This window comes from Leopardus geoffroyi, chromosome D1, assembly GCF_018350155.1.
Source record: "Leopardus geoffroyi isolate Oge1 chromosome D1, O.geoffroyi_Oge1_pat1.0, whole genome shotgun sequence".
NCBI lineage: Eukaryota > Metazoa > Chordata > Mammalia > Carnivora > Felidae > Leopardus > Leopardus geoffroyi.
The window spans coordinates 115,579,764-115,593,976 of record NC_059329.1 but is presented as its reverse complement, the minus strand read 5'-3'; the positions used below and the strand labels follow the sequence as shown (position 1 = coordinate 115,593,976).

Genomic DNA, 14,213 nt, shown 5'->3' with positions numbered 1-14,213 from the left:
CCATACCCCAGGGAGAGAGTAGGTAGCAGGGATTGCGTGTGACAGAATCAAATGTTGGCTTTAACAGGAAAAGACTCAAAACAGTCCTTACAAATATCACAGAGCTAAAGGAAAGATGCTTAAGGAGGTGAAGAAAGGTGCGAGGCAACACTATACAAAACGGAGAACACCAATGAAAAGGTATAAATTATTTTTTTTAAATATGAAAACTCAGTAGCTGAAAAGGGCAGTAACTGAAGTTTAAAAATCCAACACAAACAGACGTGTGGTCTGTGGTGACGAAAAGACCCTGGAGGTTTTCTTGAGGTTTTCACTCTGGGCTTCACAACAGGAAATAAGATGCAGAAACTGGAAACCAAGATCTCGCCTTGGCTGTTTCAGAAATCGCAGCCACAGCCCCCAAACTGGAGGCACAGGTGAGAAGAAGGCACAGCTCACTTACCAGAACCCCCCAAGGTACTGACTCCCGGGGGGACTGAGGACCAAGTCGAGGGAGTAAAACTCCTACAGCTCCAGGGGGCTGAGAAAACCACATTCTCAGAGTGAAGAGTACAGAAAAGCCCCTGATGCTTCCGGCGGGGAAGAGAACACGAACATTTTAAAATACGCCCAGAGTATTCTGTCCTCCTTAGCAAAGACCTGGCCTCAGGAAGAGCCTAACCAACGTGGAGAAGGGAAATACCCCTCCAAGCCCTGCTGCTCCTTCCCACCGACGCGGGAAAAGAAAGGTCACAGGCGGGGGCAGCCTCCCAAAAACCCGAGACCTGGTCACGGGGGCGGCGTGGGGGGCGGGATGCCTCCCCCACAGCAAGCACGGGCGTCCTGGGCACTGGGGCTGAGCGCCGGGAAGCCGACAGCCTTGTCAGGGACGTGCATCGGTGGGAATCCTTGTACCCGCAGCTGTGAGATAGAACCGTGCCGCCAGTAGGGAAAACACTGTGGCGGAGTTCTTCAGATAATGAAACAGAATCCACCACTGGGCACTGAGTGAGTGAAACACTCGTTATTAATAGCAGCCAGACAGCGGAGACAGTTTAAATGTCCAGCAAGTTACTACCGGATGCAAAATGTGGTATATCCATGTGACAGAGTATTACTTGGCCATCAAAAGGAAAGAGGTAGTGATAGATGCTAAAACAAAATTCAGCTTCAAAACAATATTTGAAGTGGAAGGAGGCATTCAGAGGACCACACGGTACACAAAGCCATACACATGACACTCCAGACGAGGAAAATCAAGAGAGATGCCAAAGAGATCGCTGAATGCCAGGAGCTGGGAGAGGAGGAAATCAGGAAGGGACTGAATGATCCTTATGGGATTCGGTTTCTGTGTTACAAAAATGTTCTGTGATTAACTATGAGTAATGTTTGCACATCAAGAATGTACAAGAAGCCACTAAATGATACCGTAAAATGGGTAAAGCAGCAAGTTCTGTTATGCATTTTACATGAATAAAAAAACAAGGGGCGCCTGGGTGGCTCAGTCGGTTAAGCGTCCGACTTCGGCTCAGGTCATGATCTCGACGTCTGTGAGTTCGAGCCCTGCGACAGGCTCTGGGCTGACAGCTCGGAGCCTGGAGCCTGCTTCGGATTCTGTCTGCCTCGCTCTCTGTCCCTCCCCCACTCATGCTCTGTCTCTGTCTCCTTCAAAAATAAATAAAAACATTCAAAAAAATTTTAATCAAGTAATATAGAATACGAGTTACATAAATTATAGTAACAGAAAGTAAAGACGAGGTAAACACAGCCCTTCGTCCCACCATGCTCTGGTGGAAACTGACACTCAGTAGCTGGCCGACTTCCTTAGTGCCCGCCAGTTTCACCCACATGCAAAACAGGAAAGAAACTTCTGAGAAATTAAATGTACCCTGAAGAAGGAGGGGCCCTAAGCACCCTATCAGGGTCAGACCACACCTGCTCCCTCTCTGCATCAGAAACTCATTTCCCAACGCTTGTTCACCTGGGACGGCTGCTCATTCCAAAGCTGGAGATGTTAAAGGACAATAAGGTGGACATCCTGGAGGGGCCCCAGAGCTCAGCTCCCATGGCCACCACCGTGATCAACATCCAGACTGAGACGTCCGTGCCCGACCACATCGTCTGGTCCCTGTTCAACACGATCTTCATGAACTGGTGCTGCCTGGGCTTCGTGGCCTTTGCCTACTCCGTGAAGGTGGGTGTGTGTGTTGGGGGGGTTCTCCCAGAAAGTGCAGGTGAGCCTGCGGAGGTCCGCCTGCCCCGAGGGCATGTGGGGGGGGGTGGGGAGTCCATGCGTGGTAGCAGTGAGGCTGCAGGAGGGGCCCGGGGATGGCCAGGAGTGGCCTTTGTCCCCAGTTCCCAAGGACATCCCTCAGACTGAGATGTGGCTCCAGGGCTCTCCCAGAAAGAACAAAGGAACTCACCGGAAGCCGCCTCTCAGTGGGAGAGGCCAGTGACTGGACCTACGCAGAGGGAGGGGGCGCCCTGGGGTCTCCAGGACAGGCCGAGAGTCTGAAGAAGGAGCTGGAGGCCCCAGCAGGGACGGGACCCAAGGGCCACTGTCCTGCTCAGGCTCCGGGAAAGGGGGGTGGGTCCCCGACCGGGGCGAAGGGCGTGTGGAGGCTGCTGTGGACGGGGACCAGCCTGGCTCTCGCCAGGACCCGCCCCTGATCCCCCTCTCCATCTCCTCTCCCCAGTCTAGGGACCGGAAGATGGTGGGTGACGTGATCGGGGCCCAGACCTATGCCTCCACCGCCAAGTGCCTGAACATCTGGGCCCTGGTCCTGGGCATCCTTCTGACCATTGGATTCATTGTTCTTCTGGTGATTGCCTACATGACGGCCTACAATATCATTTTAAGGGTTGTGCAGAATAGCAGAGGCCACCACTAGCTGGTCATGGCAGGAGACACCAGTCCTCCAGCATCCATTGTGGCTGTGCTTCCCAAGCTTCCTGGGCCGTTGTGTTGGGCCCGTCCCTCAGCACCCACCCCTGTACCCTGTGCTTAAGCAGACTTCCCTGACCACAACTGAACGCAATAAAGTACCCTTGTGTGTGACGGTGCGGTGACGTCCCCTGGGTGGGGGGCCCTGCCGGGAGTCGCCAGCCTGCCCCTGAGACCGAGCCCACCGCCCCCCTTGGCCAGCTGTGCAGCTCTGGCTGGGGCAGGGCGCGTCCTCAGCTGGTGCTGGTTTCTGGCCTCCTGCTGGGAACAACAGCTGCCCCGGGGTCCTAGGAGAGGGGACCCTGGCGCGAGGAGGTCCCGTGCGCAGAGCACCCTTGGGCCTGAGGGTGAGGGTCCCTCCCCAGGTGTGTGGCAGGGTGGTGCTGGAGAGAACGTGAACGGGCAGCTCGGGCCCTCTGGGATGGCCGTGGGGTTTGGCACCTGTGGGCGCAGCGGACGGAGCCGCGGGCTCCCAGCCCCTCCTGGGAGTTCTAGACTTCGCTGCGCTCGGCAAGCCCCCCAGCTCTGTCTTTGCTCCTCTGGGGCTGGGGGTGGGGACAGAGCTCTCCACCGTGGGCTGACTGCAGAAGCCAATCATCAGACCTGGCGAGGAGGCCCCGATGGACAGGAAGCCTGAGGGGAAGGACTCACTCCCTCAACCCAAACGGAACCGGCCCTGCAGGGGGAGCGACGGCCTGGTGCCCCAGGAAGGGTCTCCCAGCCGCTGGGGCCTCAGGCCTTGGTGTGAGCTTTTGCCAGAGCCCAGGCTGCACCTGGGGACCCGGAGGCCATCCTCAGCCCTGCAGGAAGAGCTTGCCCCAGGCAGGCATTCCTGTCCCAGGCCCCAGAGGGACTGGGTGGGGTCGCACTGTGGTGGCCAAGCCCCCAGGCCCTGCACAGCCACCCCGGAGAGGCTGGCGAGTCCCGGTGGCCACAGGCTGCGGTCAGGGAGGGAGCCCCTCGTCTGCGTGCGCTTCGCCCGCTGGGACAGCCAGGCTCGCCTGGGTTCCTGCAGTGGGGCCAGGTCAGTCCCTGCGGCTCCCCTCCCGTTGACGTCTGCAGCTCTTCACACTGGGTTCCCGGTTCAGTCCCCGCACAAGGTCCGCACCCCTGGTGTCCACCTGTGCACACCCTGTCCCTGGGCGGGACTCTGGTGGGGGTGCCCTGGGTGGGCCGTGAAGCGCGCAGGGGTGCCGGGGGTGTGAGCGGCAGTGGGACGGGCCCAGGCAGGTGGGGGGTGGAGAGGGGACGCTGGTGGATCCGGCCCTCTGGGTCCCGGAAGGGCTTGCTCCAGATGGCCCAGGGGCCAGCCAGGGTCAGGGGAAGGGCCGGCCACGTGCTTCAGGCCCCCATTCCCCAGCCGGATGGGCTGCGTGGGTCTCACATTCCCAGATCAGGCAGCTCTCAAAAAGGACGGTCATATTGGGCATAACCCCATCTGAGCTGCAGTGACCTGGGTCTACGGTCCTGCTAGACAGGTGACCCTCTCTTGTAGCCAACAAATACCCATGATGTCCAGCTTTTGCAAATCACAGGTGAGGCCCGAGGCATCATGCAGTAAGGTCCTGGGTACTGACCGTGGGCTTGCAGGGGCCCAGCGCTGCACAGCCCTGGTCCTCAGAGCCCCCCTCCAGCTCTGGCACCGACCTGGCCAAGGCGTCCTGGGTCTCCTGGAGGTAGGCGGTGCTTGGGTGGGGGTGGGCAGTGGGAGGTGGGGGTGGTGTCGGCTGGCCAGCTGGTGGGGTAGAGGGAGATGGGCGGGGCCGCGCAGGTGGGAGGCATCCCAAGTTTTTCCAAAGAGCACTTGGGAGGGAATATTCTCTTCCGGCTTTGTGTGGACTGATCCCAGGAGGGAGACAGACTGGCAGGACTCCTGAGATGCCCTGTTCAGTCCTGACGGGGGATGAGGGTAGGGAGGACAGACGTGCTCCCAGAAGCTCCCAGCCACGAACCCCTGGGTCCCTTGGTGGAGGAGCCACGCATGTGGATAGTGAGGCCTTCCATGCCTGGAGCCGATCCATCCGGCCTTCCTGATGGCACAGCCCGGGCAGCCGGCGGAAGGGCAAGGCACAGCGACCCTCCGAATGGGAAGCTACTGGCGTCCCTCCTCTTACTCATCGTGGCCATCCCCATGGTCCAATTGGCACTGATGATTCAAAAGAAACCCGTGGGGGCAAACTCGGGGATGTTTTCTGGGGACGACCCCCAGGACAAAAAAGAAACCTTATATCCAGCCGGTGCCACCCCCGCCCGCCCGTCCCCTGCCTAAAGGAAGGATAGCCCCCTATGTTTCCCAGGCAGGGAGGGGGGCACACAGGTTCGAAAGCCCCACTCCGGCAACAAGGCAATGTCTCTATGGCTACGAGTTACTCCAACCCCTAGGCCCGCTTGGCCCCCAGGAGGCATTCCAGGTGGTAACTGGACCTGGTGGGTTAAGGTACAGAATGGTTCATCAGTTCCCAGGTATACGTTGTCTCTCTGGGAGCGCATAAGGCGTGGGTTCCCAGCCCTCTTGGCTCCCTCCAGGCACCCCAGACCAAAGCGAATACTTTTGTTCCTTCTACCGCAAACAGTTCAAAGGAACAATTAAGAAGTCATGTCCCTGTAAACGTTCCACTCGAGGTGTTGAGAGCTAGATGCCCTTCCACGAAAATAGCAAAGCAAATGCTTTATAGACTGTACATAAACGTAGATACATAATGAAAATAATATGAAGAAATTAATCGATAAGCAAAGGCCAGGAGGGAACGTTACAAGAAAATAACCATGAGGTTCCTTGATGGGCGATTACACAAAGGAACGTTTTTAGAATTAGGTAAAGCCGAGAAGCGTAGGTGACGCACGCTACAAGGAAATTGCTAACAAATATAACGCCAGGCTTGCCACAGTAAAGCGGCCAGTCGGACACACTGCTGTCGTGTCCCTTTGTTATTCTCGCCGATGCCGTTCATCCTTCGGGAACCCCTGGACCTGCTGGGGCTGGACTCCGGCACCTTCCGGAAGGCTTGGGTCTGGTGTGGGGGAATGAAGGTAAGCCCTGATGGGTTTTTTTCCTTCCTCCCTTCCTTCCTGCCTTCTTTCCTCCCTTCCTTCCTGCCTTCCTTCCTTCCTGCCTACCTGCCTTCCTTCCTCTTTTCCTTCCTGCCTTCCTTTCTTCCTCCCTTTCTGCTTTTTTCCTTCCTTCTTTCCTGCCTTTGTTCCATCCTTCCTTCCTTCCTTCCTTCCTTCCTTCCTTCCTTCATCCTTCCTTCCTCCCTTCCTGCCTTTCTGCCTTCCTGCCTGCCTTCTTTCCTTCCTCCTTTCCTGCCTGCCTTCCTTCCTTCCTTCCTCCCTCCCTGCCTGTCTTCCTTCTTTCTTTCCTCCTTTCCTTCCATCCTTCCTTCCTCCCTTCCTGCCTGCCTTCCTTTCTACCTTCCTTCATGCTTTCCCTCCTTCCTTCCTGCCTTCCTTCCTTCTTCTTTCCTTCCTTCCTTCTTCTTTCCTTCCTTCCTTCTTTCCTGCCTGCCTTCCTTCCTTCCTTCCTGCCTTCCTTCCTACCATCCTTCCTTCCTGCGTTTCTTCCTTCCTCCCTCCCTTCCTCCTTCCTTCCTCCCTTCCTTCCTTCCTTCTTTCCTTCCTTCCTTGCTCCTTTCCTTCCTTCCTACTTTCCTTGCTTCCTTCCTTCCTCTCTTCCTGCCTTCCTTCCACATTTCCTTCCTTCCTTCCTTCCTTCCTTCCTTCCTTCTTTCTTGCCTGCCTTTCTTCCTTCCTTCCTTACTCCCTTCTTGCCTTCTTGCCTGCCTGCCTTCTTTCCTTCCTTCTTTCCTCCCTTCCTGCCTTCCTTCCTCCCTTCCTGCCTCCCTTCCTCCTTTCCTTCCTTCCTTCCTTCCTCCATTCCTTCCCTCCTCCTTTCCTTCCTTCGTTCCTTCCTTCCCTCCTACCTTCCTTCCCTTGTTTCTTCCTTCCTTCCTTCCTGCCTTCCTTCCTCCCTTCCTTCCCTCCTCCTTTCCTTCCTGCCTTTCTGCTTGCCTTCCTGCCTTCCTGCCTGCCTTCCTTCCTCCCTTCCTGCCTGCCTTCTTTCCTCCCTTCCTGCCTGCCTTCCTTCCTCCCTTCCTGCCTTCCTTCCTCCCTTCCTTCCTCGTTCCTGCCTGCCTTCCTTCCTTCCTCCCTTCCTGTCTGCTTTCCTTCCTTCCTTCCTTCCTTCCTTCCTTCCTTCCTTCCTCCCTTCTATGTAATAATGCAAGTGCCTGACTCAATCATTTATTGCAGAGGTGCCCATTTCGAAGATGGCTGTCTCCAGTGAACACACTGAGAGCACGCAAACAACATGATGTGCATGGCCAGCTGCGACATATCTTGATTGGTTCTGATAATGGACTATTTGGGCCACTTGTCTTTTCTTTTCCTGTGCTTTAACTTCCTGGGGTTCTGTTTTGGCAGCTCACATGCGCTCTCTCCTTCTCCCTCTTCCCTTCCCCCTCTACATCCCCCTCCCTCCAACCCACACCCCGAACTTGTTTTGTGGCCACACCTGTGCTGTGTGATTTCCAGGCCTAATATTTTTGAAGTTTTTCAGAGTTTCCTGAGAGTCGTAGCTGGAGGGTTTCTTGCAATCCTAGGAACCACCAGGGCAGGTCCAGGCACAACACTGGTTGTTAAAAAGCTGAGACCCAACAAAGCAGGTAGACGGTGGGGAGAGCCCAGGGCTGAGAGAAAGTCTCCAGCGCCCCCCCCCCACACACCCCTCAATAGGGAAGTGGGATAGCAGCTGACCCGGCCTGACTGGAGTGCCAGGACAGGAAGCTCCCCCTACCTCCTCAGCGTCAAGCCCTGCCCTCATGTAACCTGACACTCTGTCCCTCATCCACCCTCCTGGTACCCAGCCAGTTTACAACTTTTGAAAGCTAGGAAATAGAAACTTTGGAGAAATCGAAACTGCCAGGGGAGGGAGGAGTCAGAGCACCCTTCAGCTTCCGGAATGCAGCCGCTCATCTCAGATGGTAAACCCCAAAACTCTTGCCTCTCTGGTAACTGCCAAAAAGAACCCAAGTTGAAGATTTTTCACAGAATGAGAGCATTTACCGAGGATGATTGTTATCTGAGTGACCCTTCTGTATGCCAGGGCAAACATATCTACACTTACTGCCCTTCTCTTGAAGCCAAGGCCCCTAACCCTAACCCTCACCCACACCCTGACCCTCACCCCTAACCCTGACCCTGACCCTGACCCTAACCCTAACCCTAACCCTAACCCACACCCTGACCCTCACCCCTAACCCTGACCCTGACCCTAACCCATTCCCATACTCTAGATGGCATAGACCTTCCTGTTTTTGAACCTCTCGTGTATGTGAGGTTTCTAAACACACAAAATTAAATTTTATTTTCTCCTGTTAATCGTTCTCATGTCAACTTAGCCAAAATAGATTTTGAAGGGTAGAGGGAAGTTTTTCCACGCTGATGCTGAGTGTCTGCCCCACAAAAGACTCTGCTTTCTCCAAAGGGTCCCAGGGGAGAGAATGTTGGGAGCTCCGGCACATGCGGGGATACAAAGGGCCTCTCTGATCTGGAACATTCCACTGTGTCCTCTAATCCATTGGTACTGGGCCCACTCAGAACTCTGACTTGGTGATCTTATACAACCCTGCTTACGTGGGCGGGTCTGCCACCAAGTCAGCTAATGTCCATGTCCGCACCTGGCTGGCCCCACCACAAAGGTTCTCACGCAGAAAGCCAATGACGCCAAAATCGTTGTCAGAGGGAAGGGAGGTGGGGGGTACAGGCTTCCACTTATGGAATGAGTGAGTCACGAGGATGAAAAGCACAGGATAGGGGATACAGTCAATGACGTTGTCATATGTTGTGTGGTGACAGATGGCAGCTACACTTGTGCTGAGCCCAGCATAACGGACAGGCTTGTGGAATCACTATGTTGTACACCTGAAACCAGGTAACATTGCGCGTCAACTCCCCTTCAACTTAAAAAAATCAATCAGTATAATACTCCATATTAAAAGAATGAAGAAAAAACACCATGTGATCATCTCAGTTCCTGCAGAAAAAGTATTTGACAAAATCCAACAACCTTTCCTGATAACACACACACACAAAACTAGAAATAGAAAGGAAATTCGTCAACCTGATAAAGGACGTCTATGGACAACTCACAGCTGATGTTACGCTCCATGATGAAAGACTGAAAGCTTTCCCCCTAAGATCCAGAACGAGGCGATAATGTGTGCTCACTCCACGTGCAGCCGACATTGGACTAAAGGTTCCAATCAGGGCAACAAGGCAAGAAAATGAAAAGTGGGGGCATCCAGATTGAAAAGGAAAAACGAAAACTATCTCTACATGCAGATGACATGACCTTATAATAGACAATCTTAACAAAATCACTAAAAAAATTGAAGAGATTAGCAAAATTGCAGGGGACAAAAGCAACACATGCAAATCACCAACAACGAGCAACCCTATGATGTAACCAAGGAAACAGTTCCATTTACAACAGCATCATAACCCTAAGATGCTTGGTAAGAAATGTACCCACAGACTTGCAAGACTGGTGTGCTGGAAGCTACAGATGATTGCTGAGAGGAATTAAAGAAGCATAAATAAACAAAAGCCAACCCACGTGCGCACCCCTGAATTCTCGATACGGTTAATATGGCAATACTGCCCAAATTTATCTACAGTTTTGATGTCATCACCATCAAAATTCCCACTGCGTTCTTTGTTGTTCTTTTTTTTTTTTTCTTTCCAGAAATGGTCAAGTGGATCCTAAAATTCACATGGAATCATCAGGCCAAGACAATCTGGACAAATCAGAACAAAGTTGGAGGTCTGCACCTGGTGATTTCAAAACTTCCCATGAAGCCGTAGTAATCCAGACAGCGTGGCACTGGCGTGAGGACAGCCATTCAGGCCAACGGAATAGAATTTAGAGTCCAGTAGTAACCCTGTACTTTATGGTCCACTGACATTCAACAAGGGGGCCAATACCTTTCCAAAATGGCGCTGGGCAACTGACATCCACGCGGAAAGGAACGGAGATGGACTTTATCTTGCGAAGTATACAAACATTAACTCAAAATGTTTCAAAGACCCAATATAAGAGCTAAAACTACAAAACGGTTACACAGACAAAACGGTTCGATTAGGCAACAGGCTTCTTAAACATGACACAAGCAACAAACAAAAATGGATAAATCGCACGTCGTCAGTGAATTAACACGTTTGTGCCTCTGAGGACTCTCTCAAGAAAGTGAGAAGGCGACCAGAAAACTAGTAGAGAATTCTTCCAATTCCCATATCCGATAAGGGACTGGTGTTCAGAATGTAAAAGAACTGTTACAATTCAACCAGGAGACAAACAGCCCGATGAGTAAAAGGACAAAGGCTTGACCAGACGTTCTGCAGGCCCATGAACGACCCCCAAGCAGGTGAGAAGGGTTCTCGTGGCAGCACTCACCAAGGACACGTGCCAGACCACAAGGACACAGCACTGACAGTCAATGGAGCGGCTCTAACTTGTTTACGGTACCCCAAGCGTTGGTGAGGATAGGAGAAGTAGAAGCTGTCATACATGCTGTGGAAACAGTCTGGCAGCTCCTCAGAAAGTTCTGACATGACTCAGTCCTTCCACGCCTGGGAATACACTGAAGGGCGGAAAAACGTGTTCACACAAAACTTGCACACAAGTGTTTCCAACAGTATTATTCATAAGAACCAAAAATGTCTGTAAATTGATGACTGAAGAAGCAAATACATGGTACCCTTTCCATCCAATACCTGTCACCTATCAGAAGGAAGGCAGTTCTGATTTGTGTGGCCCCGTGGGTGAGCACCGAAAGCATGAGTCCAGTGAGGTAAGGCCAACGAGAAGGCCGCGGCCTGTAGGCTTACAGGCCTACATGGAATGCGTGACAGAAGGGAAATCCAACCACACAGAAGGCGGAGAGGCCCTTCTAGGAAGTAAGGTTCACCAGATGTGGGCACTGCATCATGGGTACCTGGTTTCGTTTGCCACGGGGAAAACACTCAGGGCCACATGGTTGTGAGAGCTGCACAGACCGAGAAATATGAAAAGCCACGAAAATTGTGCACTTTTGATGGGTAAAATGGCAAACTTTTGTGTTATGCGAATTTTACCTGATTAAAAATTAAATTATATACCCTTTAAATTAAATAAATGAAAGTAAATGGGGCACCTGGGTGGCTCAGTCGGTTAAGCATCGGACTTCAGCTCAGGTCATGATCTCATGGTTCATGGGCTCGAGCCCCATGTGGCGCTCTGTGCTGACAGCTCGGAGCACAGAGCAGCTTCGGAGTCTGTGTCTCCCTCTCTCTCTACCCCTCTCCTGCTCACACTTTGTGTCTGTCTCAAAAATAAACAAACATTAAAAAATTTTTTAAATGAACAAATGAGAGTCAAAATACATATGATTAGGCAGAACACATCCCTCCGCAAGCCGTCAGCACAAGAGGGGCACGTCTTTAGCAGCCACGTGGTGGAAAGGGACACACAGGTGAGCTACTGCCCGCCATCTCCCCTCCACAAGCAGGGGCAGCGTGTGGGTGGCTCCGAATGACCTCGGTGGGGGTTGCATCCCACGGACACCTGCGAGGGCAGCGCATCAGGGCTCAGACTGGTGGCACCCCGCTGGGGCCTGCAGGCATCCGTCCCAGCCCCTCACTGCCCTCACCCCACACGGGGCCCCGGGGCCAGCTTCTCTCCCTCTCTGCCCTCTGACTGCCCATGTGCACGCGGGCTCGCTTAGTGGGGACAGCCCTGAGGGCAGTGGAGCCACACAGGGCCCTCGACAGGCAGGGTTCAACGCAGGTGTGGGTTCCAGGGACACCAGACGTGGTTAAGTGCAGGAAGCAGCTGACACACGGGGAGGGGCCCCAGTGCCCGAGACCCAGACTTGAGGCTGGTCTGGGGGCCTGGACGCCACGGGGCCTCCAGGGTGAAGGCAAGAGCTCCTGGCAGGCCAGGGCCCGGCCATCGGCACCCACAGCGCGCGGGCCGGGACCGCAGGCAGTGAGAGAGCAACTTGACCCTTTACTCTTAGAAAGAGCGGTGTCCTGGCAACAAAGCTGACCTGAGTCTGTCCTGAGAAGGGGGGCATGGGCCTGACAGTGGAAGAAGATGACCAGGACTTCCTACCATGACCCCCCAGACAACACCTATGTGACATGATGGGGCAGGAGGGAGGGAGGAAGGGTGGGGTGCTCAGGAATGCTGGCCCTGTGCTCCCAGCAGCTGCCAAATGGCCCGGATCCTCCTTTCTCCCACCACACCTGGCTCCTGGTTGCCGGCACCCTTGGGAGATGCTAGAGGCTCCCTCCAGGGCAGGCGACACAGGCTGCTGGGTCCTGACCTGCCAGCGCCCCCCCCCCCCCACCCCCCGCCCTGCCGCCCCACCGCTGGAACGTGGACTTCAGAGCCAGGAAAAGTCAACAGAGTCCAGACAGAGAGGAGGCCTGTGACTGCTGAGGTGTGGGCTTTGGGGCTTCGGGGGCTCTCTCTGGGGGCTGCAGTGTGGAGTCCGTATGGGAGCCTGCAGCAGGCTTGGGGCTGGCGTGGGGGCCGGGTGGGGAGACTCACATCTGAGGAAAAGTCCCCAGGGCCCACACACACCCCTGACAGAGGCTGTGGTAGGGGAGCGGAGACAGGACCCAGGACCCGACGTGAGAGCCAGGACAGGAAGCCCCCCTGAGACCACAGCCCTGCCTCCCGCCCCGCCCTGGTGTAACCTGACACCCAGTGCTTGGTCACGCCCTCCTAGTGCCCAACCAATTCCCAATTCCCCAAACACCGTGAAAGAGAAATCTTTGAAGAAATCGAAACTACCCGGGAGGGGAGAGCCCTGAGCAGCCCCAGCATCCGGACCGCAGCATCTCCGTCTCGCACCATGAACCGCAATGCCCAGCCCTTCCTTCCTGGCACCCACACTGGTGTCCCCCCAAGTTATGAGATGCTCAAGGAGGAGCATGAGGTGGCGGTACTCGGGGGGCCCCAGAGCCCAGCTCCCATGGCCACCACCGTGATCAACATCCAGACTGAGACGTCCGTGCCCGACCACATCGTCTGGTCCCTGTTCAACACGATCTTCATGAACTGGTGCTGCCTGGGCTTCGTGGCCTTTGCCTACTCCGTGAAGGTGGGTGTGTGTGTTGGGGGGGTTCTCCCAGAAAGTGCAGGTGAGCCTGCAGAGGTCCGCCTGCCCCGAGGGCATGTGGGAGGGGGGGGGGTGGGGAGTCCATGCGTGGTAGCAGTGAGGCTGCAGGAGGGGCCCGGGGATGGCCAGGAGTGGCCTTTGTCCCCAGTTCCCAAGGACATCCCTCAGACTGAGATGTGGCTCCAGGGCTCTCCCAGAAAGAACAAAGGAACTCACCGGAAGCCGCCTCTCAGTGGGAGAGGCCAGTGACTGGACCTACGCAGAGGGAGGGGGCGCCCTGGGGTCTCCAGGACAGGCCGAGAGTCTGAAGAAGGAGCTGGAGGCCCCAGCAGGGACGGGACCCAAGGGCCACTGTCCTGCTCAGGCTCCGGGAAAGGGGGGTGGGTCCCCGACCGGGGCGAAGGGCGTGTGGAGGCTGCTGTGGACGGGGACCAGCCTGGCTCTCGCCAGGACCCGCCCCTGATCCCCCTCTCCATCTCCTCTCCCCAGTCTAGGGACCGGAAGATGGTGGGTGACGTGATCGGGGCCCAGACCTATGCCTCCACCGCCAAGTGCCTGAACATCTGGGCTCTGGTCTTGGGCCTCCTTCTCACCCTTACGTTCATCGTTCTTTTCTTCACTGGCTCACTGGTGGTTTTCCAAGCAATGTCAGAAATGATGAAAGGTTATGGAGGGTACTAGCAGTTGTCCATGGCCTGAGGCCGTCACTCCTGTCACAGCATTTTGTGTACACATCAGTCTACAACTGAATTCAATAAAGCATATGTGTGTGTGTGTGTGTGTGTGGGTGCTGTGTTTGTACCTGGGAGGGGCCCCATTGAGACTGTTCAGCCTGCCCCTAGGCCCGTGTCCCCCACTGTCCCCCTGCACCCAGCCCTGTGTCCTTTGTGTGCTCCCAGGCACATCCTCAGGCCTCGCGGGTATCTGGCTTCAGGCTGGGGGCAACTAACAGACAATAGTTGTATGTAGGGGCCCCTACTTCCCAGAGGTCTGAGCCCTAAGCAGAATGGGTTCATCTGTGGCAAGGTGGCACTGAGGCCAGAACGTTCTTAGCTTCCAGGAATGCACTGGCTGGGGAGAGTCGCAGGGCACCAGATACAGGGAGTCCACAGTCCACTTCTGGAGCT

At 55.0% G+C, this 14,213-nt stretch overlaps 2 protein-coding genes and 1 long non-coding RNA gene across 4 annotated transcripts; 2 read left to right on the top strand and 1 right to left on the bottom strand.

Moving 5' to 3' along the window:
* The first annotated feature begins 263 nt into the window (after positions 1 to 263).
* Positions 264 to 13,864, top strand: LOC123602159 (interferon-induced transmembrane protein 3-like). Of its 2 annotated transcripts, XM_045486518.1 has the most exons (4): positions 264 to 272; positions 11,182 to 11,187; positions 12,766 to 13,068; positions 13,576 to 13,864. In XM_045486518.1, exons 3-4 carry the CDS (start codon positions 12,820 to 12,822, stop codon positions 13,765 to 13,767), a joined length of 441 nt encoding a protein of 146 aa, XP_045342474.1. In that variant the 5' UTR covers positions 264 to 272; positions 11,182 to 11,187; positions 12,766 to 12,819; the 3' UTR covers positions 13,768 to 13,864. The 2 variants fall into 2 exon arrangements, with proteins under 2 accessions (XP_045342474.1, XP_045342473.1); XM_045486517.1 differs by lacking the exons at positions 264 to 272; positions 11,182 to 11,187 and adding an exon at positions 12,169 to 12,402 and having other exon boundaries at positions 12,694 to 13,068.
* LOC123602161 (interferon-induced transmembrane protein 1-like) lies at positions 1,890 to 3,037 on the top strand. Its single transcript, XM_045486519.1, has 2 exons — positions 1,890 to 2,173; positions 2,676 to 3,037. The coding sequence occupies exons 1-2, from the start codon at positions 1,991 to 1,993 to the stop codon at positions 2,868 to 2,870; spliced, it is 378 nt and encodes a 125-aa protein (XP_045342475.1). The 5' UTR covers positions 1,890 to 1,990; the 3' UTR covers positions 2,871 to 3,037.
* On the bottom strand, positions 8,257 to 11,160 carry LOC123602163. The gene is made up of 3 exons (XR_006714401.1): positions 11,113 to 11,160; positions 10,374 to 10,965; positions 8,257 to 8,842 (listed from the first exon to the last, which is right to left on the bottom strand). It is a non-coding gene; the product is annotated as an uncharacterized LOC123602163 (long non-coding RNA).
* Positions 13,865 to 14,213: the final 349 nt, after the last annotated feature.

What these genes read in the sequence shown, in the direction of transcription:
- LOC123602159 (XM_045486517.1), top strand. Translation starts at nt 12,175, where the DNA reads ATGGCCCGGATCCTCCTTTCTCCCACCACACCTGGCTCCTGGTTGCCG. An exon ending in GGAGGCCTGTGACTGCTGAG is followed by an intron (nt 12,403 to 12,693) that starts GTGTGGGCTTTG and finishes ACGCCCTCCTAG; the next exon opens with TGCCCAACCAATTCCCAATT. An exon ending in CCTTTGCCTACTCCGTGAAG is followed by an intron (nt 13,069 to 13,575) that starts GTGGGTGTGTGT and finishes TCCTCTCCCCAG; the next exon opens with TCTAGGGACCGGAAGATGGT.
- LOC123602161 (XM_045486519.1), top strand. Translation starts at nt 1,991, where the DNA reads ATGTTAAAGGACAATAAGGTGGACATCCTGGAGGGGCCCCAGAGCTCA. An exon ending in CCTTTGCCTACTCCGTGAAG is followed by an intron (nt 2,174 to 2,675) that starts GTGGGTGTGTGT and finishes TCCTCTCCCCAG; the next exon opens with TCTAGGGACCGGAAGATGGT.